The sequence below is a fragment of the Podarcis tiliguerta genome, assembly GCF_965153285.1.
Source record: "Podarcis tiliguerta genome assembly, chromosome: 12".
In the NCBI taxonomy this organism is placed as follows: domain Eukaryota; kingdom Metazoa; phylum Chordata; class Lepidosauria; order Squamata; family Lacertidae; genus Podarcis; species Podarcis tiliguerta.
This window is the reverse complement of record NC_139545.1, coordinates 38,479,712-38,507,562: the sequence shown is the minus strand read 5'-3', so window position 1 is coordinate 38,507,562 and position 27,851 is coordinate 38,479,712. Positions and strand designations below refer to the sequence as shown.

Below are 27,851 nucleotides of genomic sequence, written 5' to 3'. Positions count from 1 at the left end.
ACTAACCATCCCAGGGCAATCAACCACCGCCACAATGTCCTTTCTTCTATCGGATCAAAATGAGCAGATAACAGCAAAGGTTGCTAGGTTCATAGCAGGGGCAATCAGAATAAGGGCCACTAACTGACGGCTGATTCAGGACTTTAATTTGTGCTCTTATATCAAATTTCCTTTTCTGCGTATACTGTAATGTTTTACTGTTGCTATGGCCATTGGCTAATGCGAATAAAGCTTTATCTTATCTTATCTATCCAGACCACCTGTTTGAAGGTGGACATTAACAAACTGGAAGAGATGGCAAGATGTCTGCATGGTCTGGAAGTCCTAAGAGCAATGACCTTAAAGAGCTGGATTATGTTTAGTCTGGTTCAGAGAAGATGAGACATGATAACCACCTGCTAATATCTGTAGGGTTGTCACTCAGAAAATGGGGCAGACTTGCAAATGCTCAGAACTGTTCTGCGTTGGAAGAGGCTGCCTCAGGAGTTGAAGGTCTGTAAGTGGGGTGCTGTAGATCAGACTTTGCCAAGTCAGTGCCTTCCAGATGTTGCTGGACTCCAACTCCCACAAGTCCTAGCCAGCATGGCCAGTAGTCAAGGATCATGGGAGCTGGAATCCAAAGCATCTGGAGGGCACCAGCTTGGGGGGGGGGAGGCAGCTGTAGAGGCAACCTGCATTGGGCAGGGAGGTATCCAAGGTGCCTTTCAACTCTACAGCTCTATGATGCAGGAATGCAAAAGCAGCTCACTCCCAGAGGTTGCTGCTCTGATTCATCCTCCTCAATTGGCGTTTATGTTCAGAAGCACACTCTGCCCAGAGCATGACCCTTTCTGAGATGAAACCACACCATCCTAAGCCCTTTCAACTCACAGAGGAGGCACCTCCCTATTCCATCTACTTCTGAGACAGAGTCAACCACTTCTGAAACTCCTTTATTACATCCATGCTGAATCAATCAGTGCACAATGATCATTGGTTCAGGATGTGACTGTAAACAAGGCTCTCCCACCCCCTTCCACACGTACAGCTGTTAAGTAACCAGATTGATATTCCTTTGGGCAAATGTTGTACTTAAATTTGTGCCTCAGTTACTGAAAGTTTGGAACTTCTTTCTGCACCACGAGAGCTGAATGTTTTGCCACACTCTCTGGTCAAAACAAATTACCCCAAGCTAAAAGCACTGTGTGATTCCCTGCTTCATATATCTGGGATTATGATTCACAGCTTTATGATTTACAGTTAACTCATTTCTTGCCCCAATGAAGGAGTTCATGATAGGATGTGTGTTGTCTTTGCACCTTATACTTTGCATCAAAGAAAATGTCTTTCTAATCAACCATTCCAACTTCCATTTTAGCCCATAATCACCACCACCAGTATTATTTTAACAATGTATATATCGCTTAATCACAATTGTCTCTAAGTGAAGTAAAATAAACTCAATACAAAACCATTCTTTAACCAATATTTCTTCTCCTAAACAAATCTGTTTCATTGGTCTTTTAAAGAATCATTAATATCCTACATTATCCCAGAGGAGTTCAAGGCAGCTAATAGGATTCTTACCCCCATTTCATTCTCACAACAACCCTGTGAGATAGATTAGCCTTACAGAGCCCTAGCTTTGTGAGGAACTGAACCCAGGACTCACCCGTCCTAGCACAAGACTGTCTGTCTCCAGGTCTGCGGGGCCAAATTGACCCCCCCCCCCCAGTGGGCCCCGTTCAGGGCACCGCAGTAGAAGCATCCTAACCACCAGCTGTTTCTAGCTCCCCCTCCAGCTAAGGATTTCACACAATGTCCCAGAACTATACTAGGTCAGGGGCATCATGAGAAATTTAAATGCTGGAGGTTTAAATGGGTGCTGCTCCAAATGGTGGACCAGTAAGTGGGAGAAATTTGATTCGGTTTGCATTTTATTGTGAGGTTCCTTCATCTGTACACTTCATGAAACCATACGTCAGCCGAAACACAGCCATGGCTCAAAATTTTCACTCTCTCTCAGTTTTGTGACGCAGTTCTCCAAACCAAATAATTTGCAAAAAATGTGTACATTGGGGGGGAGCATGGATAAAATTGCATATATTAGTGAAAATTGCATACAATATTGCATTATATGAGGGATATATGCTTGCAAGGATGGGCACATCTGGAGAAATTCACACTATCCTTGCAAACTGATGTGGAATGGTGGCAAACTGAACCCGAGACTGGAAAAGTGAGAAAAGGACAGAGACCAAAACGGACAGACTCGCCCAGCCCTAGTCACAGGGCAACTGATAGTAATGGGCCATGGTAATGGGGATGCCAGATGATGACTCCAGCCCTAACTCCAACCCCTGCACAACAATGGCTCTCTTGTATATCATTTTATTGCATTGCACAAAGACTCCAAGCAGCAACTAAGGCGGCAGAAGGGGTGCTCCTCTGAACCCCGAACCCTTGAGTTGGGACACAGTGCCATAAACTGCAGTGCTGAACTTCACATCACAGGAATTCCTCCTCCTTTCTCTCATTTCCAGGCACAGTGAATCGGAACGTAAATATACCATTTTTTGCCCCCACCCGATTCTCACAATTTGTTTCTGTTACATTTATATAGCCAACCCATAAAACTCTTCTCTTCCCCTACAAAAAAGCCCTGCCTGTATTATGAATTTGGGGAGTGTTTAAAAGTTTGCATTTTTGTCCGTCGCTGCTCATCCCCACCCACATCCCGTCCCTTTCTTTATTTTTCCATTCTTTCACTATCGCTTGCCGAAGATTTGCTTTCAGTGAAAACAGCTTCTTTGGCATGCTATAGGGAGCCTCTGTTTGTGGTGCGGGAAGCCTCAGCTGCCTTCAGTTTCAGCTGTACCAAAAGCAAAAAGGACACTGTTTGGGGATTGTTGTTTTTAAACATGACCCATGAATGAGATACAGGGCATTTTGCATTTAAAAAAAAAAAAAAAAAATAAGCCACACACACCACGGCAATTATCCATAGATGAGAGCAATTAACATAAAAGAGTATGTAACTGTGTTGTTGTTCCTTCTTGTCATATTTAATACAAGCTTGCACACTATCTCACTGGTGCCAGCCTGCATAATTCCACCCCTCGATGGCCAAGCAAGCATCAGGGTTGGGCCACCCTTACACACATTCGTTTTGCATCGATTGCTATTTTCATAGAGTGCTTTTAGTCCCTCCACTAGCATAATGTGAAGGGACAAGACGGGGAGAAGGTTAAATACAACACTCCTCCATCTACGCTTGCACAACATTAACATAAGAAAGTTAATAAAACTTTCCCAAAATAGTTCAGAAGCCAGTGGAGGAGTAACGAAACAGCTGCTTGCTCAACCACAGTGAATCAGAGCATTGGTGTGAATGTCTATTGCACACACACATAAGGTCACCTCCTGACTGTCAATATTTTGTGGGAAGGATTAAAGCACATACCAGAAACTTAGAATTGCACAACTTAAGTGGAACAAAGCATTCTGTCACCCCAGCACAGCAAATCCACTTCAGCAACACGCAGAATTTTAGGAAAGTGACCGGCAAACATACTGAATAGTGTGGGATGAGCAGATTATTGACAGGAAGTTGTGTAACGCTGCACAACCTAATCAGGATGAATGCTCATTGTTGTACAAACACAGACACAGTTTAGCCTCCAGAGGAGTTTTGGGCAAGCAAATCAGGATGAATGCCCAACCAACAGGCCATTAGGAGGAATCCACAGATACACACACGCACTGAGGAAAATAGCTCATCTCAATTTTCTTCTTTAAAAACCCCCACAGTTGTATAATTACATTTCTGGATTGCCAATATCCACATTCATCTCATCTGCATAATGTAAGCCCATTCTGCCCACAAGCCATTAGTCACTCACTTTGGAATAAACATTTCAAAACTGTTACTTGGTTTTTTAATGCCTGAAAGGTGGAGACCCCTTGGAGAGAGCTACCAATTACCGCTGCACTCAGGCACCCATTTATTTGTTTGTTCGGCTTGCGCAGATGCTTTTAGTCACAGGGCAAAAACAGATGGCCACTTTCTATGTGTGGCTGCTGCATGGAAGTATCCCCATTGGAGACACCTCTATGTGGGGAGCTGGTTGCCTGTTGGTGGCTGTGGCAGCAGAGTACCGTATTTTTCACTCTATAAGACGCACCAGACCATAAGGCGCACCTAGTTTTTGGAGGAGGAAAACAAGAAAAAAAATATTCTGAATCCCAGAAGCCATAACAGCAAAAGGGATCTGGCTTCTGGGATAGCCTCTTGCTGTTCTGGCTTCTGGGATAGCTGCGTGAAGCCTCTTCAGGGCAGCAGAATGAAGGCTCCCCCTGCCCCGAAGAGGCTGCGCATGGCTAAGGCAGAAGCCAGGACAGCAAGCGGGGCTCCGTTCCTCCTCCTGCTTCGCAGCTGAGGTGCTTCGCTGAAGGAGCGCTGCGCAGCTCTCCCTCTCTGCGCAGCACCATTCACTCCATAAGACGCACTCACATTTCCCCTTACTTTTTAGGAGGAAAAAAGTGCGTCTTATGGAGCAAAAAATACGGTAATCCTTGTCTCATAACACTGCTGAAGCCTACAGAGAATCAACTCGCTACGTTGCTACAGCTGCATTCTACAATACTCTTCAGTGGTGACCCTGTAGGATTTAACATTTAATCTGAAACATGCACAGACAACTCTGACCGTCTATCTACCCATCCAAATAGCTCCATCCAAGCAGCTCAGGGCAGCACACATCATTTAACCTTCTGGCAACCCTGTGAGGTTGGTTAGGCTAGCACAATGCCTGAACTCCATATCTCATTTGTTTTCTATTATCCTCATTCCATTTGCTTTGTCCCTTTCTGGTGCATTTATTCCTCTGTCACTACCAAACTTCCAAGCCAAACAGCAACAGCCAGCATCATATGAGAACATCCTTAGTGGGTAACTACTACCCTCTTGAGCAGGGCCAATAAGTGATGCTCCTGAACAATAAAAAAATACTGAATACGCACAATATTTAGACGGTCAGTGTATGACCCCATAGTCTCAAGTATGCTCTGGTGCTCTCAGGTCCTGCTTGCAGGTTTCTCACCGGCATCTGGTCGGCCATAGTGAGAACACGGTGCTGGACTAGATGGGCCATCCAGCAGGCTCTTTCTTACATACTTAAAGTATGCACAATTTATGTAAATTTGTACCACGGGGCGGTACTCCAAGTTCTTTGGTGTCTGACAACACCTTTGCTTTCTTCTCCTATGTATTTTGTCTCCTCTCTTCAGATTGTTAAGCCCATTATTATTATTATTTAGTGCCTAGCCATTTTTGATCCTTTAATACCAGTTTAATTGTGCCACGGTGTAATATAAACCACTGAGCCTCTTGGGATTGCGGATCAGAAGGTCGGCGGTTCGAATCCCCGCATCAGGGTGAGCTCCCGTCGCTCTGTCCCAGCTCCTGCCAACCTAGCAGCTCGAAAGCATGCCAGTGGAAGTAGATAAATAGGTACCGCTGCGGCAGGAAGGTAAATGGCATTTCCGCTCTGGTTTCTGTCATGCTGTTCCGTTGCGCCAGAAGCAATTACGTCATGCTGGCCACAGGACCCAGAAAGCTGTCTATGGACAAACACCGGTTCCCTTGGCCTGAAGGCGAGATAAGCACCGCAACCCCATTGTCACCTTTGACTGGACTTAACCATCCAGGGGTCCTTTACCTTTACTTTTTTACCTATAAACCTATGCACGGAACAGTCAGGTCCCTTTCTTAATAGGTTTATACATTATCATTGCCCTCAGCAGTAAACTTTATTATTATTATGCCAGATAAAGCCCTTGATAAAAACTTTTGACATCCTTTGTTTTATATCTCATAATATTAATGGAATGGCCTGGAATAATAATAAAAAGTCTAGTCTTCTAGGTAATACATTTATTTTAATGGCGGCAATATGCCCCAACTAGGAAGCAAGATTTAGCTTCTTCCCATGACTTTATGTCCTCCTTCACCGCACAAAACACTGGCAAATAATTCAGCTGCAATTTTTTCACATATCAGAGGTCTTCAAAAGGGTATCAAATGGCATGATACCTTAAAAGTTCTTGTTTAAACTACGGTCATTATATATACATATAATTCCAGTCATATGCAAATGTATATATTATCTCTATTTGGGGCCTAATGCTATAACCACAACAGTTTTACAATGACCCCGCAAATGGCATTGACAAAAGGTTTAACATAAATCGGAAATGAAAGTGGGAAGACAGCAAGCCTGCTTTGACCTCTTTGCCAAACCAAATTTATCTACCATGGCTTCTTCAAGATATGAACAACTCAGATTCAGGGAAGGACCACAGCTTAGTGGCAGAGCAAGCACAAGGCTCGCAGGTCCAATTCCTGGTCTCTCCAGGTAGGGCTTCCCTGCCTTAAATCCTGGAGAGCTGCTTGCCAATCAGTGCAGACAACACTGAACCAGATGGACCAATGGTCTGACTCGGCAGAAGACGGTTCCCACGTTTCCTTAGGGAATTAAGCATTCTAATGAATTCCAGCCCAATTCCACTCTCATTAACGCCAGCTTCTCTGCAACAAACACAACAGAACATCTGGTTTTGCCAATCTTAAAACAACTGCACTGGCTTCTGGTCTTCAGACGAACGCCATTCAGGCTTTGACCCTTACAGCCCTTTGCAGAGGACCATAGGAAGGAATACAGGAATTTGCCTTATATACAGAGTCTAGCTTAGCTCTGTCAACACCAAAGGGCCATGACTCTCCGGGGTCTATCACAGCCCTACCTAGAGATGGAGTAGACTGAACTTGGGGCCTTCTGCACACTAATCATGTTCTCTACCACTGAGCTATGCCCCTTTCCTGAATGTATCTCAAGCATTGTTTGTTCCCACATGAAGTTCTTCCTTAGAGGTATTTCTGAAAAATCCTCTGTTAGTGGTGCAACAGGAAATGGGAGATTTTTCAGTGGTGTGACACCCTATTTTTGAAATGCTCTGCCAAAGTGGCTTTGCATGCTACTGAATTCGTTAACTTTTCGCCACCAGGTACCTACTTATTTGCACCGGCTTTTTACAGCTGCATGGTCTTTGCATTTATTTATTTATTTTATAATTATATATGGCATTGGGAGTTTTTATGCATTATTTTTTAAAAAAACTTTTTCCTGGATTTGTTCTGGGAACCCTTTAGACTTGAAAAAAGAAGAAACCCTTCAGGGTTGAAAAGTGGAATTCCACCCTAAGGGCTTCACAGCTGCCCCCATCAGCTCTGGTTTTCAAAAGGGCCTTTGAAGAACCATTTGCTTCAAGTGGCTTTTAGCAGAGGTTCTTTCATTTGTTCTGAGGGCTTGCCTTGGCTTACTGGATGGCTACAGTTATTTTTCTGCCGGATTTCAAATTGTGTTCTTAATGCTTTAATTAATTTTAAGGATTGCTTGGCTGGGCCTTTTTTTGAGATTTTGTTAACTACTGTTTTCATTCATGGCCTTTTATCAAAATTAAGTTTTATAGTTTTATGTAAGGTGCCTAGGGAGGGCCCTAGAAGGCAGCCTACAAATACTGACAGGAGTAAGAAGTATTATTTATTGCCTGCTCCTCACCCTAAGGTCCCAGGGTGAGTTAGAACATTAAAACACAGTACAGTGGTACCTTGGGTTTAAGAACAGTTTATGAACGACTTCGATTAAGAACGCTGCAAACACGGAAGTAGGTGTTTTGGTTTGTGAACTTCACCTTGGAATAAGCACATGTTCCGCTTCCTGTTGAGTGTGTTCCATTTGTAAATTGAGTCCCCCGCTGCTATGGGAAAGCACACCTTGGTTTAAGAATGCTTTGGTTTAAGAATGGACTTCCAGAACAGATTAAGTTCATAAACCAAGGTACCACTGTATTAAAAACAGCTTACAACTCCCAAAATAAAGTGAGCCCTAAAAAGATACAACTCAAGTCCCAAAAGCCTGGGTACAGACGTGCGTTTTCAGAAGCACCTCTGGAATTCTCTGGAAACTGTAAGGTGAAGGTGTTTTAGATGCACCTCTGTGGGGAGGGAGTTCTGATGCTTATTGGCTGCCACAGAGAAATGCCCTCTCCCCGAGTGCCATCCCCAAACCTCTGAGAACTGCCAGGTAGACCCTCTCTGCTGATCTGCTAATCTCAGCACTCAAGGGGGATTTTGTAGGGAAGGAGGTTGTTTCAGATATTCAGGGCCTAAGTCGTTCAGGGCTTCAAACACCAACATGAGCTCCTTGAATTGGGCCCAGAAACAAACCACCAACCAGGACAGGCCTAAATGGAACCCCAGTCAGTAATCTGGCCACTGCATTTCAGACAAACTGAGGTTTACGAGTCATCTTCAAGGGCAGCACCACACAGAGCGCATTGCAATAATCCAATATAAAAGTTATGAGAGTACAGTAGCCAAGTCAGCTCTGTCCAAAAAAGGTCACAGCCGGCAAAGTAGCTGAAAAAAGGTACTCCTTGCCACTGCTTCCCGTGACAGTGTCAAATCCAGGAGAACCCCTAGACTGTGAGCCTGCTCCTTCCAAGGCAGGCCAGCTCCCCACTTCCAGGAGATGAGAACCCAAGACACATAGCACCCCTGCTGTCTCTTCAGGATTTGGTTTTTTGGGGGCCCTATTCCAACCCATCACCGCCTCCAAGCATTGGTCTTAACACCTCAACTGCCTCTCCTTGTTCAGATGGAACAGAGAGACAGAGCTGGATGCCATCTGCATATGGAAGACACTTTACTCCTAATCCAGGCTTCCTGAAACTCAGCCCTCCAGATGTTTTTGGCCTACAACTCCCATGATCCCTAGCTAGCAGGACCAGTGGTCAGGGATGATGGGAACTGTGGTCTCAAAACAGCTGGAGAGCCGAGGTTAAGGAAGCCTGTCCTAATCTCTCGACGACAGCTCCCAGAGGCTTCATACCGATGGCAAATAGCATGGGGGGCAAGATGGAACCACAGAACAGTAGTCTCCCATGAGTACTTTCTGGAGATAGGTGCGAAACAACTGAAGTATAGTGTTCCTCAAACCCACCCTGAGATGGCTCTGAAGGATGCCATGGCCAACAGTATCGAAAGCTGCTGGGAGATCAAGGAGAGAAAGCAGGGTTGCATTACACACACACACCCACCCCAATCTCTCTCCTGATAAATGTTATCAGCAAAGGTGACCAAGGCAGTTTCAGCTCCATGACCATGCCTGAAGCCAGACTGGAACAATAAAAAAGTGACCATAAAAACAGAAATTCAAAAATAACAGGGTTCTTATGGGCCAAGAAAAGCCTAGGCTAAAAATGGGCATCTTCACATGTTGGAATTTGTTGTTTTTATTCTGTAATTATTATTGGTTTTTGAACATTTTACTGCTTTTGAGTTGCCTGCACTGTTTGTGAACATAATATTGACATGTTGTACAAACAAGGTTAAGGAGGTTGGAAAATATTTTTTTATCTTTTCTAACTTTGAGTTTGAGGAGAAATAACCTTGCTATCTTTCTACGAATCCAGATGTTTCCATCCTTAAGGGTTTGATTAAAGACAGCAGGAAGAGGTGTTATAAAACATTCAGAGATGAATTTTAAGACTTTGCAGTGAAGCCAACTTTGCAAAGTGTTTTACAGTTCTTCAGACCTTCAAGAGTGAGTTCAAGCTCATTAGCCTTCAAGCATTTCTCTATCTTCATAAAGGAGTCTAGAGAAATGTATCTGTATTCAGTAATTTCCATATCCAATAAGCTATTTTCATTGTAACGAGTTTCAGGCTCTATGATTTTATGAAATGCTACCACTACCCCCAAATCTCATAGGAACAGTTTCCAAAATATGCAGTTATGTACAAGATCAACATTTTTTCTTCAGCACAACAGAGGCTGCAATATCCATTTTCCAATTTCTTTTTATATTTTAGAAAAAAGAACGAAAGAAAATGCATTAGTAACTGATCTTGCAAATCAAAACAAATTCAGGCCTGTCTGGCTCTCCTATATACTAATTCAGCATCTTTGGAGTTTGCTGTGCTTCCATATTTGCAATTCTTTGTCCTCTGCCAAAGCCAAATAAAACTATAAAACAGCTTCAGATTAAAACAAGAACAACGAGAAACATAACCTTTTCAGTATCAAATGGCATTGTCAAGCAACCTGATTTTTAAAGATATGTTTTCTATTATAAGACTATGGAACAGGTTAGCATGAAACTAATACAAAAGAAAAGCAAAGGAATGCACAAATCATCCTTTGCCATTTGTACAAGATTACACCTGTAAGCAGATGTTGTATTAAAAATAAGAACACTGGACTTCAGGGGGAATAAATATATTGCATATTCACTTTCTCCCCCATTGCTTTCTCTCCAGCTCACTAAAGGAAAATAAACATATTGTGGCTTATCGCCTCTCCCTACCCTGACTCGATCCACATATAGCAAGATACAAATATATTTGCAAATTTTATGACACTGGGTTCTTAAGCATTGACAAATATTCATACACCACAGAATTGGTAGGCTGCTACAGGCTCTGGTGTTCCTACTTAGGCTGGAAAAAGCTGCTATATTTTATCTAGTTCCTTTGATTAGTGGAATACTATAAGTTGGGACCATGCATGCACATACACCATACTTTTAGAGCACATGACTTTTTGCAACGAATCCTGGGAACTGCAGTTTACCCCCACAGTACTGCAATGCACGGCACTCTTAAGCTATAGTTCCCATAATTCTTTGGGGGGGAAGTCATGTGCTTTAAATGCGGTTTAAATGGTGTGTACACAGCCAGCTGAGGGATACAGTATACGCACTGTATGACAAAATTTCTATGCTCAATCTCTAGGTTTTTTGTTTTTGTTTTTAAAAAAGATGGATACTGAGTGACAGGACTCCTCTGCCTGAGGCGGTAAAGCCATTGCCAGTCCTGACAGGATATAGGGCAGCTTCCTACTTCTACAGTAATACAGTGGTACCTCTGGTTAAGAACTTAATTCGTTCCGGAGGTCCGCTCTTAACCTGAAACTGTTCTTAACCTGAGGTACCACTTTAGCTAATGGGGCCTCCCGCTGCTGCCGTGCGATTTCTGTTCTCATCCTGAGGTAAAGTTCTTAACCCAAGGTACTACTTCCGGGTTAGCGGAGTCTGTAACCTGAAGCATTCGTAACCCAAAGCGTTTGTAACCTGAGGTGCCACTGTCTAGACTACTAGCGTGTGACAGTTTTAAAGCTAGAGTGGTAAATATGCATAGGCCAAGTCATGGTTGGACTGAGTCTCATGACTTGACCAGATAGCTTCCCTGGAGAGGGGGAAAACAAGGCTGAGGAATGCAAACTGTGAGGTGTCTGCCTTGGACCCTTTCATAGCCTTAACACCCACTGCCTTGGACCCTTTCATAGCCTTAACACCCAACTGCAGTTTCCCTCAAACTTTCCCACAGAGTGCAGAGATGCAGAATAGCTCCTCTTCATCAGGGCCAGAAACATTTTCCCCAGTCTATTGTGCTGTGACACCCTGCTTCAAGTTTGGCTGGAAATGTCCCCTGACCAATCCTCACCCAGGGCTGGCCCTACCACGAGGCAGCGTGAGGTGGCTGCTTCAGGCGGCAGATGTTGGGGTGTGGGGCAGTCTGTGGCGGTGAGGTGTTGAAGAGAGGATTGTGTGCCCCACAGCATGCTGTCCTCGGGTGCAATGAAGAATGCTGTCCTGTTGTTAGCATTGAAGTAAAACTCAACTACCTGTCCAGTCAGCTTCACTATGCATGGAGCGGGAGAGGATGCCATCTTGGCCTTTGTGTCAGACAGCAAAATGCCTTGACAGGAATAATGAGCGCAGAGTTATCCGATAGCAGGTTATCGAGTGCTACAGAAAAGGTCTGAATAAAGGCATGAGTTTTGAGAAAGGAAATGCTAGTGGCCAAAGAGCAAGGAGTAAGTAGCAACTGCCAAGGCCACAGAGGCCCGAACAACAAACAGGTCATTGGAGTGGTTGCCTTGCCTGTAAGCAACATGAAATACAGAGCCAAGGGGGAAAGCATTCTGGGAAGGGTATGAATCCAACTTTTTTCCCTTGAACCAAGAACAGTATTGTCCCTTTAATTAGAAGTTCGAGAACCGCTGTTTTTTTTTTACTTTCTGGGACATGGTGAAATGCTGCCTTAGGCTTCATTATGCCAAAATGTAATAAAATACGCAGAACGTTCTATAGCAGCAACCACAATGGCAACGTTAGCCTACAAACCTGAGGAAAATATGTCTAAATTGGGGGCTTTTTACAGTGTGTGTGGGAAGGGGGAAGTGCCCCAAATCACTCTCTGAAAGAAATTCTAGAGAGCCCAACTGGGGAATGGAGTCTGTGTGAGACAAACAATCTATGCCTATAGCTCTAATTGCCAAGATGAGTTGCTGCAGGGGTCACCCGTGTGTCATCCTTGAGAAACACATAGAGCTGATGAAAGAAGTCTTTCCCACTTCCTCTCTCAGTTCCAGCTGCTTTTCAAGGTTCTGATTAATTCACCGGAACCCAACTATTAACCCAGATTAATTGGGAAAGTGAAGTGTGTGCCTTCACACTTTCTCTTTTGCCATATCTGTGGTGGTGGGGAGGGGGAGCTGATCTGGGGCAGGGGGGAGGGAGAAAGAAAAGTGACCAGAGGGTGGCACTCATGACACTTGCTCAAAACTCCAAAAAGGTGGCTGACCTCTGGCTTACTTACTGCACATGGGGGGGAGATACCTTCCACATTGCTACAAGAACTGGCATGGATATTCTACAGTGAAAGGACCCCATGTGCTATGTCCTTTCAGCTAGTGCAGTCATAGTGGTGCAGCACCCACAATTTGGAGGAACTGTTTGCAGTTTACACCTCATCAATGGTGCAGTACCAAATTTTGAACTGGAGGTGTTCATGATGGCAGGCCCCACAGCCACCCACCAAGGAGCGTCCAAAAATGCAGGCGGATACAAACACCCTCCAAAGAGCAGGAGTACGTAATACCACCCAGTTTTGTGAGCATCAAGCTGAGTGTAACCCTCTGCATAGATTCATGAGTACAAGCTTTGCTGCTCTCAGTGGTGCTTACTTCTGACTGCATGCCCTCAGCTTCAGCTTGGAAGGCACGTTGGTCTTTCACAAAAAAAGATGTTCAGCCAGCTGGAAGGCAGCCGCCAGCTTTTAATTAGAAATGCAAACGGTCTTGAAAAGAAGGTTTTCCATTTAAACCATTAAAACATGAACCTCTTCGAAGAAAAAAGAGAGAGAGAGAGGAAATATCCAGCTTTTGCTACCCCCTCTCCCCTGTACTAACCTGTCACAAACAAAACCGAAAACCTCATTCTCATTCACTTGGACTGAAGATGGTCCAAGAGTAACGATGCCATTACTCCTGCTTCAAAAAAGTCCTGGAACTGAACACCCCAACCCAACGCTATACCACTGGATCCTGAGGTAGAAATGGGGACATACAGAATGGCTTTCCAATTATTAGGTAGCATTTGCACTTCCCACCCCCACTCCCATGCCTCAGCCACCACCACATACATTCACTGTCTTTCACATTTTAGCAACCCTTTCACCTTTACTAGTGATCCACAGATGCCTCACTGAAGTTGCTACATTCCAGGTGAAATAAAGGCATCCACCACCACACCCAATCAACATCCAGACCATACTTCAGACCAATTAGCTGTTTGGTTTTAAACAGCTAATTCGTTAAGGCCTGGCTTCCTTTTGACTGGAGAGGTAGCAGCAAATTAACAGTTCATTTGTTACTTATTAGCCCACTCTCCTCGCAGAATCAGACCCAATACGTCAGAGACAACATTTAAAAGCTTAAGGAGGCACCTGGGTCTGAACAAATTCAGAGCACAGTGGAAACCAAGCGAGCATATTTCATTCCTCCCGTTATGCGTCACACAAAATTATAGTTTTGCTTTCTCAAGATTATGCCAGCCTATAACCTCCCTTTAAAAAATAAACAAATCTATAAACCATTTAGCCCCACACGAATTTTGCACCTCTCTCTCCACAGCCGTGGCTTACCTTACATGCTCCAGAAAAGCTCACTTTTCTAGCAGGAGTCTTTGAGGTAGTGCAACACTTGTGTCTAATGCTGCCCTTCAGGTCTCCCAAAAAACTGAACTGACATGCTCCTGTTTGCCGAGAGAAGTTTCAGCAGGGGAAAAAATGAGGAGGTCTGAAGGAGGAGCTGCCGCCTCATTCAAACGATTTCACGGCCATTTGGAAGCTTTTGCTTTCACTGCACAAAAGTTAAATCTGAGCATAGACGGCGTTTCCCTGCCCTGTTCCGGAAATCAGGATAACCAAAACCAATCCTGAGCTAACGAGAAATGCTTCTTCCATGTGTTCTGCTTGGCAGACACCACAAGCCATGGCAAGGAAACACGTGATGTTTATAAATACAATATGGCTTGTGTTGTCATAACCTCTCAATGACAAAGCACTAGAAAGAAGCAGACAGCGATGCTGCGGGAAGGATGAGGCTTGGTATCCTGCGGACAGTCGATATCGAGCCGACGTGCAGCCACATCTCTCCCCTAAAGTAAACAGAGTCCCACGCCAAGTAGCAGGAGCAGAGAAGCACCATATGGGACCTTTTAAACCAATTCGAAGGAGCCTCAGCCATACCAGGCTTTTAAAAATACTAATTGCTTAAATATCTGCTTTCCGTGCCAGATAACGGGTCCAGTGTTGCAACTCTAAAACAAACGACTCGTTTGCGGGGATTGCTGGCAGTTCTGCAATCCTGACATTTGCCTGACTTCTTCTCTTTCCTCCTTCTAAAGAAAAGGAAAGGGGGGGTGGGGTGGGTGGGAAGGAAGGAAGGAAGGAAGCACTTTTTCATCTTGCTTTTCCGGCTTGATTTATTGAATATAAGAACATATGAGCCCTGCTGGATGTGGCCAAAGGTCCATTCAGCCCAGCATTCTGTTCTCACATTGGCCAACCGGATGCCTGTAGGAAGGACACCCTCTGCCCCTTCTGCAGTTTCCAGCAAGTGGAATTCAGAAACATTCAGTGGTGGGAGAACGTAGCCAATGCCACTAGCAGCCACTGACAGCCTTATCCTCCACAAATTTGTCTAAGCCTCTTTAAAGCCATTCAAGAAAGGGGGGGGCATCGCTCTATCTTCGGGGAGCGGATTCCACAGGTTAACTATGCTCTGTGTGAAGTTCTCTCTCGAGACCTCCATCACTCTGCTTTATTGGATGTCTCAGAGTTCCAGCATTATGAGAGTGGGAGAAAACTCATACCCTTCTATTATATCCTCAGCTGCTGGCCTCCCCCCCCCCCAAAAAAGCCTCCAAATATTACAACCGATCTATATAGATGAGATACTGCCTGAAATGAGCACAAGGGACAGGGCAGTCGTGCTCACTGCAAAAAGAGCCCTTGGAGCGCATCCTCTGAGCCCAATTCTTCCTTGATCCTTTGAGCCCCTGGCTGAAGAGATGAAAGAAGTAAGCCAGCCATTACACTTACCAGGCCTGGCCGTGTGTGTGTTTGTGTGTGTTTTTGTGGAATTGACACGCTGCCCCATTTTCTCAGGGATGCTCTGCAGTGTCAAGGCTACATAAAAACCAGCAGCTTAAAGACATCCACACACCCCACATTTCTGCATTTCAAGTCACATTTGCCCATTGTTGTACACACCTGAAAGGGTGTACAACAAACATTTTATGTTCTGTTTCCTCATGCCTGCAACCGTCCTGTCTCCCAGCTCCCCTCCTATTGAAGGAACTGCTTTCTGAGCACGTGCAATGGCTAACGCGAATGTACACACCTCAGCTTAACTGAGAAGTGAATGTGCCTCAAATCTTCAGATGTGATGGAAGCTAGTTGGAAGGGAAATGCATCAAACGGCAGCATCTCACAAGAAACAACAAGATAGTTATGGATTGTAGCTAACCTCCATGTGTACGTGGCTTCAAGCACCAGCGGTTGGGAGCACATTGTAGCCTGAGCTATGGCATACACAACCCAAGACAGCAGCATACTTGCACCCCACCATTTTGGGGGGGCAGAGGGATTCGTTTCTGTATGTTTGGCAGTTTTTTGCCATTGACAGAAATTTAGTCATTTGCCATTAGCAGAAACTGAAATCATTCATCTGTATGGGCCCTTAGGATGTCCAAACACAAGCATTCCACTTTGCAAATGTGGGAAACATATCCAACTGCTTTAAATAGGCTGTTAATATATTCTTACTAGCCATGAAGCTTCATGGTGGGCAGGCACAAAACTAGATAACAAGAAAAATGGCCAGAACAAATATACTCACAAAGTTTCAAGCAATAAATGACATCTGTGCAATCTCTGGTTTTGACCTAATTTTAATTCTCCCCCTCTCTCCGTCTCTCAATTCAGTGGAGCTGGTCTCATGCTCTCATTTCATTCAGTCCTACAACTGTCATCAGAAACATGGAGGGGAAGGATCTGCAGCTTTTCAGGGAGCTTCTTGAAAGTCTTTATTTAGTTATGACTTTCTCACATTTAATAAAAGATACATTAAAATACGTGTTTAATGAAGTTCTGCTCACGACATGCACTGGCTACAATAAGCTCCAGAAAAATTAAAACAGCAGGAGGGGCGCAGTTTACGCTCCTGAATGTCTTTGGCGGTCCTGTGGATTCTGCACATCTAGTTTAAATTTGATGCATTTTTCGCTGCAATCATGCGACACAGTTTCACGGCTCATCAAATTTGCAGCTCAGTTCACTGATGCTCCAAAGCCTCTCATGCCACCGTTTCTCCCCTATTTATCATTTCTATAGCATACTCATTTTAAAGTGTAACATGCCTTTGCATCTATCCTCTAAACAACCCAGTGAGATAGGCCACTATTATTCCTGTTCGTAGATGGCTACCAGAACTGAGACTTGCCCAAGGCCACAGAAACAGTCACTGGCAGAGTTGGGGCACGTAGTCTTGAACAATCCTTCTACAAACAGTGATTCCTCAGGAATGTAACCCAGATTATTCAGGGGAAAGTATGTACCAGCCATTAGATGAAATTACGGATTGCATAAAATTGGGTTTGAGAAGAATGTCATTTATTGGAAAAACGGCTTTCAAAAATGTGAAAATTGCTTAAAATTTTGGTGAAATATTGGAAGTTCTGGCCACTAGGGGGAAACCTTCACCAGAAAGTTTAACCGTGGGTGGTGGTGGGGAGGGGGAGTAATATGTAAAAGTTACCAAGTGGTGGGTTTTCTCTGTACAGGGGTACCTCGGGCTACAAACACCTCAGGTTACAAACACTTCGGGTTACAGATTCTGCTAACCCGGAAGTAGTACCTCGGGTTAAGAACTTTACCTTAGGATGAGAACAGAAATCGCGCGGCGGCAGTGGAAGGCCCCATTAGCTAAAGTGGTACCTCAGGTTAAGAACGGTTTCAGGTTAAGAACGGACCTCCGGAATGAATTAAGTTCGTAACCAGAGGTACCACTGTAAACAACTGCATGAGCACTTCTTACAATTCTGGTGATGGAACTGGAACTTTACCTAATGACAGAATTAGTGCTGGTGCCAGGATATTTTGTGCTGTAGGCAAGGCTAACTACTTGCACTCCAAATACAGATAGTGTGTGTGTGTGTGTGCGCGCGCGTGAGTGCGTGCGTGCACGTGCAAGATATAACAAAAAACCCAATCTGAATATAACTGTGTCTCTTTTGAGGTCTGTGCCCTAGACAGCTGCCTAAGTTGGCCTAATGACAGCAGACGCCTTGGCTAGAAGTCATTGTTTTTGCAAATACGTGAGTGAATAGAGAATTTAAGCTGCGCAAAACAGGAAGGTAAGGCATCAATGTAATACATATGGCAGGTAACAGTTTTTCATCAGCAAATAGATACAATCCCATTTCCAGTGAAAGAAAGGGTTCAGTGTGGCTCTTTAACAGTCTGCACCTGAACTTTAGACACAGTGGCACTTATTATTAATTTACTCTTCCTGAAAGAAACTGCGTATGCGGTGAGGAAGTGGAATGAATTAATACCTTGAGGCCCCCCCCCCCCCAAACAGCAAGGGTAATAACATTTTCCAGAAGGGGAAAAAAATGCTTCCTTAGATTTAAGCAAGGGATATGTATGTCTGAGGAATAGAAGCCATGTAAGAGATAACCCTTAAATCCAGCTGCCCCTTCTGAAAAGGAGTAAATTGGAAAATGGGAAGATGAAAAGGAGAAGGTGGACAAGGACGGACCTCCATGGAAAGGCTTCGATCGTGTGTTTGGCATTTCTTGCCTCTGAAGTGGTTTTACCCTCTACGATCAATACCTGACGCCTGGAAAGGATGGCCGATCCTCCCGGATACAAGTCTTGCTTGGGTTAAAAAGTACCGTATTTTTTGCACCATAACACTCACTTTTTTCCTCCTAGAAAGTAAAGGGAAATGTCTGTGCGTGTTATGGAGGGAATGCCTACGGGTGGCATGCCTACGGATTTTCCTCCTCTAAAAACTACGTGCGTGTTATGGTCGGGTGCGTGTTATATAGCGAAAAATACGGTAATTAAAGCAGTTGCCCTCCAAGGCAGCAAACATTCTTTCCTTGCAATCTGTTCTGCTGGAGCAGTTCTAAACCAACAGCACCCTGGGCTGGGCTGCCATCTGAAGGGAAAAGGAAGCTGAACTTGATGGTGGAGAGCAAATCATCCACACCCAACGGTCGTCCCTAATAATGTACTCAACTTTATTCAACAGCATATTATCAATGGCATACAAATGCAGCCGGTCCTTCTGTCACACTGGGTCAAGCTAACTATAAATATAGATATATGAATGAGAAATCTTATTACAACTAGAGAAGCATTAAGAGTTCCAGCTTCTGAGGACGGAAGGACAGTCTCACCTGTTAATAGATGTTGGACCTACAAAGAAGTCTTTGCTTTGTGCACATAAAATTCCCGCTTGTTCCATTACAAGTACAGGGGAGCCAGGGAAGGATACCTCACCCAGCTTGCCTTTCACTATCCTGCTAATGTTTTCTCCATGCTGCTTCACCGATGCCTCCCCTCCTCCTCCTCCTCCCTGCCCATTTTTTATGAGCTAAATGTAACAAAAGCAGGTAACTGGGCGCTTCTTCCATGAGGTCTCTGTCCCATCCTGCTAGGTTTTTAGAGGCACTTACCTGAAAGAACCGTTCCTTGAATGTGAACGCCATTCTGTCCATCTCCCCAATGGCTGCCCAAGTTCTGACTCTGCTTAGCTCGTGAAAGCTAATAACATCACAGCTCCAAGCGAGCTGGCTGCAGATCAGGAAATGAATTTTCTTGGCAGAGGTGCACATTTTAACATGCCACCTGCCGTGTGACATACCTCCACAGAGTCACTGGAGAGCCGGGCAGAAGCAGAGAGAGAAGCCGTTTCACAGAAAGCAACACCTCGCTGCCCAGCGTATATATATAGAAATTACCAGCCCCTGCTACGTTAATAACTCCAGCAAGGCTTTAATGCACTCAGACTCCAAATGCAAAGCACCGAAGTGGGCGTGCAAGAAAACTCTGAAACAGATGCACGGTTATAAAGGCCGTATTTTTACAGGTGGTTTTCACAACGTTTGACATCCGCTTCAAAGTCCTATATGACTTACTAAAAAACCAAGCGGCCCACATGGTAATAACACATTCCTTGGCCCGATACGCTTAATGCATTTTATCCAGAGGAACATACATCAAAGAATATTTTCCTTAAGGAAAGATTTCACCTGAACAACAACAAAAAAAAGACACTTAACAGGGTTTCTCACGGGCAGCAAAAGCTTGCCGCCATTTTAAAACGGCTATTTTGTGCCAGCGGCCATTTATTACTTCTTTTGGAATGCAGTGGCTATGAAGGTGTGGCCTTAAATAGATCCCAGACAAAAACTAACTAGTTGCACCTGAATCCTGTCCCACATGCTGAAGAGATCCCACGTGCAAATCGATCATCTTCAGCACAGGGACGGGGAAGGTTTTCCAGACTGTGGGCTGCAATCACTCACAGGAGAGCTCCTTGGGCCTGCATGCCATTGGTGCAAAGGACCAAAGGTAAATACTGGCGTAGCCAGAGGCAAACACAGGCTAAGAAACAGATGTGACTATTATCTTTGTACATTAGGCCACATTCTCCGAATGCAGAACCCAGAAGTTTATAAACACAGAGGGAGAGATGTCTCCACCCAGGAAGGCAAGAGGCATCACCACAGTCCACGGTCTCATTCCAGCCTGGCAAAGCCACTTGAGGTGAAGGAACAGGGAGGATCCATGGCCTAGGGAGAGGGGTTGTAGCCTAGGCAAAATTCAAGGGCTAACAGAGAATTTGGCCCCAGATCCTGAACTTCCCTACCTCTGCTTTAATATTTCACAGCTGGCCAGGGAGAGCAGCCGCTAGCTACATCAATTTAAATTACACAAAGCACCAATAAATATTTGGGACTGTGTCTCATCCACATCAATATTGACAAGCGGAAGTGTTAGACCTACAGTGAAAACCTCACTGAGCAAAACAGGGCTTGCTCCTGAAGTGACTACATAAGAGGTTTTCGTTTTGGCATAAGTTGCACATGTGCCTAACTCTCTCAACTTAAACCAATGTGAGAGCAAGGATGTAAGGATTATGGGACACCAATCGGAAGAGGGTACAATCCAAAGCATATCTATACAGAAGTAAGTCCTGCTGAATTCTCTAAGGCTTATTCCTTATTCAATAAGGCTTATTTCTGGGTTAGGAGTGTGGCTGTAGTCAGCAACACTTTGCCTCCTAGAAGGCAGTATGAAAGTATCTTAAGATTCAAATAAACTGTCTTGGTTTGGTTAACCAGCTGGTGGCAGATCCCTTTCCCTTTCAAAGTATGATTTCTCACCACCAGGACTAAACAGTTATCTCCTGGAGTAGACACTGGTGGGAACCCTGATTAACACTTCACAGAGGTTTCTCCTAACCTCTGTTGTGTTATGAGATTCTAAATTAAGCAAGAACCTTGGTGAGCACCAATAGCAGTTACTACTGAAGGAGTGGGTTGAGGACTCCCCATCATTTACTAACCAGTAAGCAAACAACAGAATTGGTATCTGCACTAGAAATATCGATCAGCCCTTGAAAGGAGCCATTGTGGCAGATTTTCAAGCATTATTTAACAGTAGACATTCGGGGGGGATTAAAAGATAAGTGCAGGCATGTATGCTATCCCATGCAGGTTTTTAATCATACAAAAAGAGACAATTAGAGAACAAGAAGAAAAAAACCATGACTTACCCTTACATCTCCATTTACAGCTCTGGGCATGTGATTGAAAGCATGTGCAGGATCTTTGTTGTAAACTTTAAGGAAAGATCTGTCTTGAATGTTCCTAGAATTGAGAACAAAACAATGTAACTAAGAATCAGCAATAAAGAGATTTGAAATAACATTAGTTTGCCCAGTTTGCTGTTCCTAGCCCTAACAATTCAGATATCACCATGGTAGGAACCAACCAATGAAAAGCTCTCTACAACAGACAGGCACCTCAGCTCTTACTTATCCCTTGGGAGGCATAATTCTTTCAGAAGAAATACACACCCTTTCAAATTAAGATATTTTTCAGTTTAATTAAAGCTCCTGGGTGCAGGGACTTACGAAAGCAAAGCCCATTTTACATTTCAATTAAGTTCAGTTGTTCTTCACCAACAATGAACTCAGATTTCCCCTCCTTTTTGTAATAAACGTAGACCAAAATAAAACAACATTTTTAAAAAAGAAAGCAGGAGAATACTTGCACATATTTAGTCTCCCATGACCCAAATCCTATGCTTGATAAGGTAAGTCCTATGAATTCAGGAGGACTTACTTCTGAGTATACATATCTGGAATCCAGCTGCAAATCATTTCTACACATATTAACCAATATCAGCTCTGTCAATTTTGACTCAAAATGGGCAAAGGGCAATAGAGAGGAAAGAGCTTCCATTTCAAAATTAGTTTTAAAAAGTTTAAAGATAAGTTTACAGTTAACCAAGCTATAACATTGATGCAACAATTAAAAAAACCAGTTGTCTCCCAGTCGGCTTCAAAACCTACCTTACGAACAGTTTATGGATTAAACAATCCCTGCCTTTTTCTCCTTCAGGAATAACCGGCCACAAAGACTGCAATCTAAACACACTTATGTCCTCTTAAAACGACGCTGCCTTTCATTAAACACCCCTGATCTCCGAAGAATTTGCACATAAGACTGAATTCCTTTGCTCCAGGTGCAGCTACAAGTTTAGTGGGCTGATCTTAATCACTGGGATTATCGGGGGTGGGGGTGGGGGGGGAGAACACATGGTGAAGGATTTTTGGACAGGTCTCGTTTCTTTTAAAGTCGCACTGCAGTTGGTAATTGCCTTGAATCTGTAACTAGTCAGAACTTGCAGCATTGCTGCTGTTGACTTCAAGCAGCCTGTCAGGAAAAGCAGAGTGCTGAAGAGACAGATCTGCCCTAGCAGTTGAGAAGCATAGGGTTAATTAGACATTAAGCACGATTGAGAGTTAGCGCTGAAGGGTAACCACAGCAAAATGCCCACAGACATCCCTCAACGTGCTGTAGCTCAGGCTGCAGACACCCCCCCCCCCGTAAAGCACATTCAAAACAGTTCCTTTCCCTCAAAGAATTCTGGGCACTGTAGTTCACTCCTCACAGAATTACAATTCCCAGCAATGCTAGCAAACGACAGTGTCCAGAATGTGCTTTGAATGTGCTTTAAAGGTGTAGTGTGTACAACAGTCTCAGGCACAAAGTTCACACATCCACAACACTATTAGCCACTTTTCAAGGATGGAAATACGCTCGGAGCGTCTTAAGACAATATACTGATTCAGACACAACAGGAAAAGCGAGCTGCTCATATACATATTCCTCTTCCTACACCGTATTTTTCGCTCTATAAGACGCACTCTTCCCCTCCTAAATAGTAAGTGGAAATGTGTGTGCGTCTTATGGAGCGAATGCAGGCTCCATGGCTTCAGCGAAAGCAAGGCGAAACCTCCCGAGCACACAGTTCTCCGTTTCTCGTGCCACGTCGCTGAAGAGGCACTGCGCAGAGAGGGGGAGAATATTTTTTCCTTGTTTTCCCCCTCTAAAACTAGGTGCGTCTTATGGTCGGGTGCGTCTTATAGAGCGAAAAATACGGTAATTTAAAACAGAGACAAGAACCTGTGCCATTCTGACTGCTTTTAGACTACACTCCAGCCATCTTCTGTCAGCATGGCCAGTGATATAGAAAGCTAAAGCTGCTTTCTATCTTGGGAGTTTTCCCATTCTTCTTGTAGGAAAGATGCAAAAAGTTGTGCTTGGATAACAGGAGGATTTAGAGAGACAAAAAATGTGAAGTCTTCCTTTCTGATCTGTAATCCTTTTACATTGTACCACGTCTTAACAACGCAACCTAACCAAAGCAACATTATTATTATTGTTATTACTTACTGACTTACCTTACATCACTTAATTCATAATAGATATTCCTGCTCTCATCCTTGATGTATATTGCCACACTGGGGGACTCCAGCATTTTCATTGTCAGCTGCTGGGGGAAGGCACTTACAAAAAGGGCACGGATCGTATCTGTGCTCGTGATCTCATTGGGCATCCTTAGCTGTTTAGTTTCATCTCCGTACTGAAGGTACAAAACACCTATGAGGACAAAAAAACAACAAGAACATCTTGGTCGACATGAATGAGGTAGGAATATCAAGCTTCATTCTGGATACGAGTTAAAGAGGCCTGTTTGCACAAAGGGCTCGTGATACATATATCAACTCTCTAATTCAGTATTGGAAAAGGAGTATAATTCTCTGTGGCTATTGATTATATGCTCTCAAGAAGTACAGATGCTGCAAGGAAGGTTTTATTATTATTACTATTATTATTCTGTTCTTCAGCCAGGGCCATTTCAGTTTTGCAACTGAAAGGATACTTTTTCCGGTGGCTCAGTATCTGCCGCAAACCTTGATGTCTGGCAAAGAGAGTCAAAAACCTGCAGAATGCTTCACCTCGGTGGTTCAGCATAAATATCTTAGTTTTGTCATTCTGTCCCTCTCATGCTGTGTGACTAGCATGATGTCTGGGTTCTTCAGCGATGCTTGTTTGCATATGCCTTGGGCAAGTCAGAAGAAACATATTCTAAATGTGCTTTTAAATAGTAGTCCGGGGGAAGGCTTTGCTGGTAACTACGATGGGCTCTGGTGGAAACTGTCCCTCTCCTCACTTAAAAAAGCACAACCGTGGGTATTTGCGACAGCAACAGAAATGGGAAACTGATTTTTGAGCTTTCCAGATTGCTTTTACAACGTTCTCGCCATTTTGCAAGGCCACAAAGGTTCCAGTTGGCCAAGCCTTATTCTCCCCAACTGAGCGTCTTGAAACTGCTTGGATGGGGATGGGGGGTTTGGAAGACTTGAGCCTGAGCTGATGAAAACGTTACCTCTCATTTGGTTTATTAATGTATTAAAGTCTTCCTACTTGATCTCAGCATAGGATACATATTTCAACATTTCAGTCGCATATGCAACTTGATAAAGCAATAGATGAACTTGCTTGCCTTGATGAACAACAGATTGTGTAGAAACTAGCCTACTATACTTAGCTAAAAATGTACATTTGCTGCTTCTCTTAATTTTGCACCTGGCCTCACACACCACTGGCTTGTCGCCCTCAGAAGGTTTACAGAAGGGAATGCAGAAAAAGACTCCCCATTCCTGTAATATAGGAACATAGGAAGCTGCCTTATACGGAGTCAGAACATTGGTCAATGGAGGTCACCTCTGTCTACACTGATTGGCAGATGTTCACCAGGGTCTCAGGCAGAGATCTTACCCAGGATGGAATCTGGGACCTTCTGCATTGAAATCATGCACTCCACCACTAAAGTCATTATCTAATGATGGGATCTGCATCAATCCACATATCCTTCTGCACATTTCCCCAATGACTTGTAACTGATATTGTGTGTGTGTGTGTGTGTGTGTGTGTGTGTGTGTTACTTGACAATATTGCATCTGAATCCCCTCTCACCCCCTACAAGCCAATGAACATGGGATTAGGATGGTGAAGCACAAACACCATCACACCACATGCTTTTCAATCATACATTATCCAATCAAAGACAGAGCAAGACACCATCCCTGCTGCAGACAAATATTAGTATCAAACAGGCAGATTCAAAGCACTCTTTTTGGCGCCTGCTTAAAACAATTTTGTTTAGGCACACCTATCCAGACACGTTTTAATTTTCAACTGATTTTATTGATACAGTGGTGCCCCGCAAGACGAATGCCTTGCAAGACGGAAAACCCGCTAGACGAAAGGGTTTTCTGTTTTGGAGGTGCTTTGCAGGACGAATTTCTCTATGGGCTTGCTTCGCAAGACGAAAATGTCTTGCGATTCTTGCGATTTTTTTCTCTCTCCCCACCCCCTTTTTCTAAGGCACTAAGCTGCTAATAGCCTTTTAGCAGCTAATCCCTTAAGCCTTTAATAGCCGCTTATAGCCGCTAAACCGCTAATAGCGCTAATCCGCTAATCGTCTTGCTTCGCAAGACGAAAAAACCGCTAGACGAAGAGACTCACGGAACGGATTCTTTTCATCCTGCGAGGCACCACAGTAATTTTAATTTTCTTGTAAACCACTTAAGAGGCTTTTCTACAATCTGCAATGAAGTCTGAAATAAATTTTGTATATCTGGATAGACAAAGATAACACAGCACCCTTCCTCCAGGCATGAATTCTTCAGAGACAAGCAAAGACTTTCGATAACAATTAACACTTCTTGTAATGTGAGATAAGTTCGTTGGCGTACTGTCAGGGTTATTATTGCCATCCTCAGCACTAGCTTTTCCAGCTTTTCAAGGCATCCTTTCAGAGCTTGTCTTAAGGTCACCTTCATGATCTTTGTGGTATTTCTAGCCTGAGGCCTTAAGCATTATTTTCCATTAGTTATTCTCACCTAGTTATACACACACTTCACACTTTTAAAAAGAAAGAGGGCCTGCACATAATCTTTCAGCTCGATCTGCTGCATAAAAAAAAGACAATAGCTAACCCAAAGTTCCTGGTACACCTTTTCTTTTTCTTTTTTGCTCCGGATTTTTAAAAAAAAAGGTGTATGGTTTTGCTCACCTGGATGATGAAATTAAGTGCCAGGCTTAAAGCCAAGTAATCAGCCTATAAAAGTGACTAGGACTTAGACTGGGAAAGCAAACAAGGAGAAGAGTGAAACAACTAAATCCTATGCATAATTTGTCAAAAGCGAGCTCCACTGTGTGCAAGGAATAAGCAATGGAGCTTATTCTCCAGAATAGGTGCGAAGACTGCAATGCAAACTTTTTGGCATGGCTCTTGGGCTCTTGGTATTCACTGCTGAGTCCTGATGGCAAGGAGACCTGGGACATTTTGTTTCCAGGTACCGCTCCAGCGGGAAGGTAAATGGCATTTCCATGCACTGCTCTGGTTCGCCAGAAGCAACTTAGTCATGCTGGCCACATGACCCGGAAGCTGTACGCCGGCTCCCTCGGCCAATAAAGCGAGATGAGCGCAGCAACCCCAGAGTCGGCCATGACTGGACCTAATGGTCAGGGGTCCCTTTACCTTTACTGATGGCAAGGAAACCTGGGACATTCCAGGGCACCTGGTATCTACAGTATAGACTTAGGCATCCAAGAGAACTACATTACCTAGGCTCCATGGAACCCAAGACACAATGTGGCAGCACTCTAGCTGCCAGTCAAAGAAAGAAGCAGCTGGTGCAGGGCTCAGTGCAGCTGAGCAGTGGCACAAAACCAACCCAATAGGGATTATGATGATTCAGCATCTAGCCAATGCTTTTTCCAATCTTACAAGCCAGCAGCCAGGGTCACAACTGGTCTGGAGAATGGTAAGAGGCTCACAAAGCTGGTCTACATGGGAAATTGCACCAAATGGGATGAAATATTGATCTTGTGACTACTTGATCTATGAGCAGCAACAAAACTGCTCATAGCAGGGTTTGATAGGTTTCAAATTGGATGGGGGACTGTGTATTGAGTGAGAGTCCTGAACTGTTGACCCTCCAAGTCCCTTCCAAGTCTACAATTCTATGATTATAGGATGAGTTTGGAGATATCTGCTGGGGCTTCCTCAATCTCTTTGGGGATTGACAGTGTGTGCAGGACCTCTGATTACCTGCGGAAAGGCTGTAGCTCAGTGGCAGAGCACATGCTCTGCATGCAAATGGCCGCGGGTTCAATCCTTCACATCTTCAGATAAAGCTCATAAGGACCTTTGCCAGAAAAACCTGGAGAGCTGCTGCTGGGCAGTGTTGACAGTTCTGACCTAGATGGTCCAAATAAGAAGGCAGCTTCTTATTTGAAGAAAAGATAATGGAGAACCCATTTCCCTTCTTTTTTCTCTTCCACTCTGCCCATTCTTTTTCATGCCACTCCTTTCACCTATTTAGTTCACTGTGTCAGGTGAAGCTGTGTCATGCTGAAGTTGCACCTGTGGGAAAGCACAAAGGCCCTTGAAGGGAGCCCGCAGTTTTACGGGAAAGGGTTGGGTGCAGAGCTGTCAACTTTTCCCTTTTCTTGCAAGGAATCCTATTCGGAATAAGGGAATTTCCCTTTAAAAAAGGGAAATGTTGACAGTTATGGTTGGATGGGTTGGGGAAAGAAAAGGCTGAAGTTATTACGGGCCAGATATTTTGGATTTCAAGCTCTTTTTTCCCCATTGCTGTATTTCCATTTTGTAGAAAACAGCGAATTCCCTCCCAAAAGGAGACATAACATGAGTACCTGCTGCAAATGACAGATGAAAGAGTTGCATGAATTTACATTACGGTTTTATACTGGCCTATAAAACGTAAGAAGCCAGTGAGG

At 44.0% G+C, this 27,851-nt stretch overlaps 1 protein-coding gene across 44 annotated transcripts in view; it reads right to left on the bottom strand.

Moving 5' to 3' along the window:
• Positions 1-27,851, bottom strand: part of KIAA1217 — a 358,062-nt gene that overhangs the window by 58,665 nt on the left and 271,546 nt on the right. For 39 of the 44 annotated variants that reach the window (XR_014503649.1, XR_014503650.1, XM_083406004.1 and 36 more), the window contains 2 exons: positions 23,438-23,636; positions 21,242-21,335 (listed from right to left, as the gene is read on the bottom strand). Coding sequence is in view for 41 of the 44 variants with exons in the window: in XM_083406004.1 (XP_083262130.1) it covers positions 21,242-21,335; positions 23,438-23,636 (293 nt within the window). In the remaining 3 variants the exon portion in view is untranslated. Of the gene's footprint in view, positions 1-14,028; positions 14,369-19,136; positions 19,274-21,241; positions 21,336-22,042; positions 22,124-23,437; positions 23,637-27,851 lie in introns of those variants that run through there. The other 5 variants (XM_083406024.1, XM_083406026.1, XM_083406025.1 and 2 more) reach the window with 3 other exon arrangements.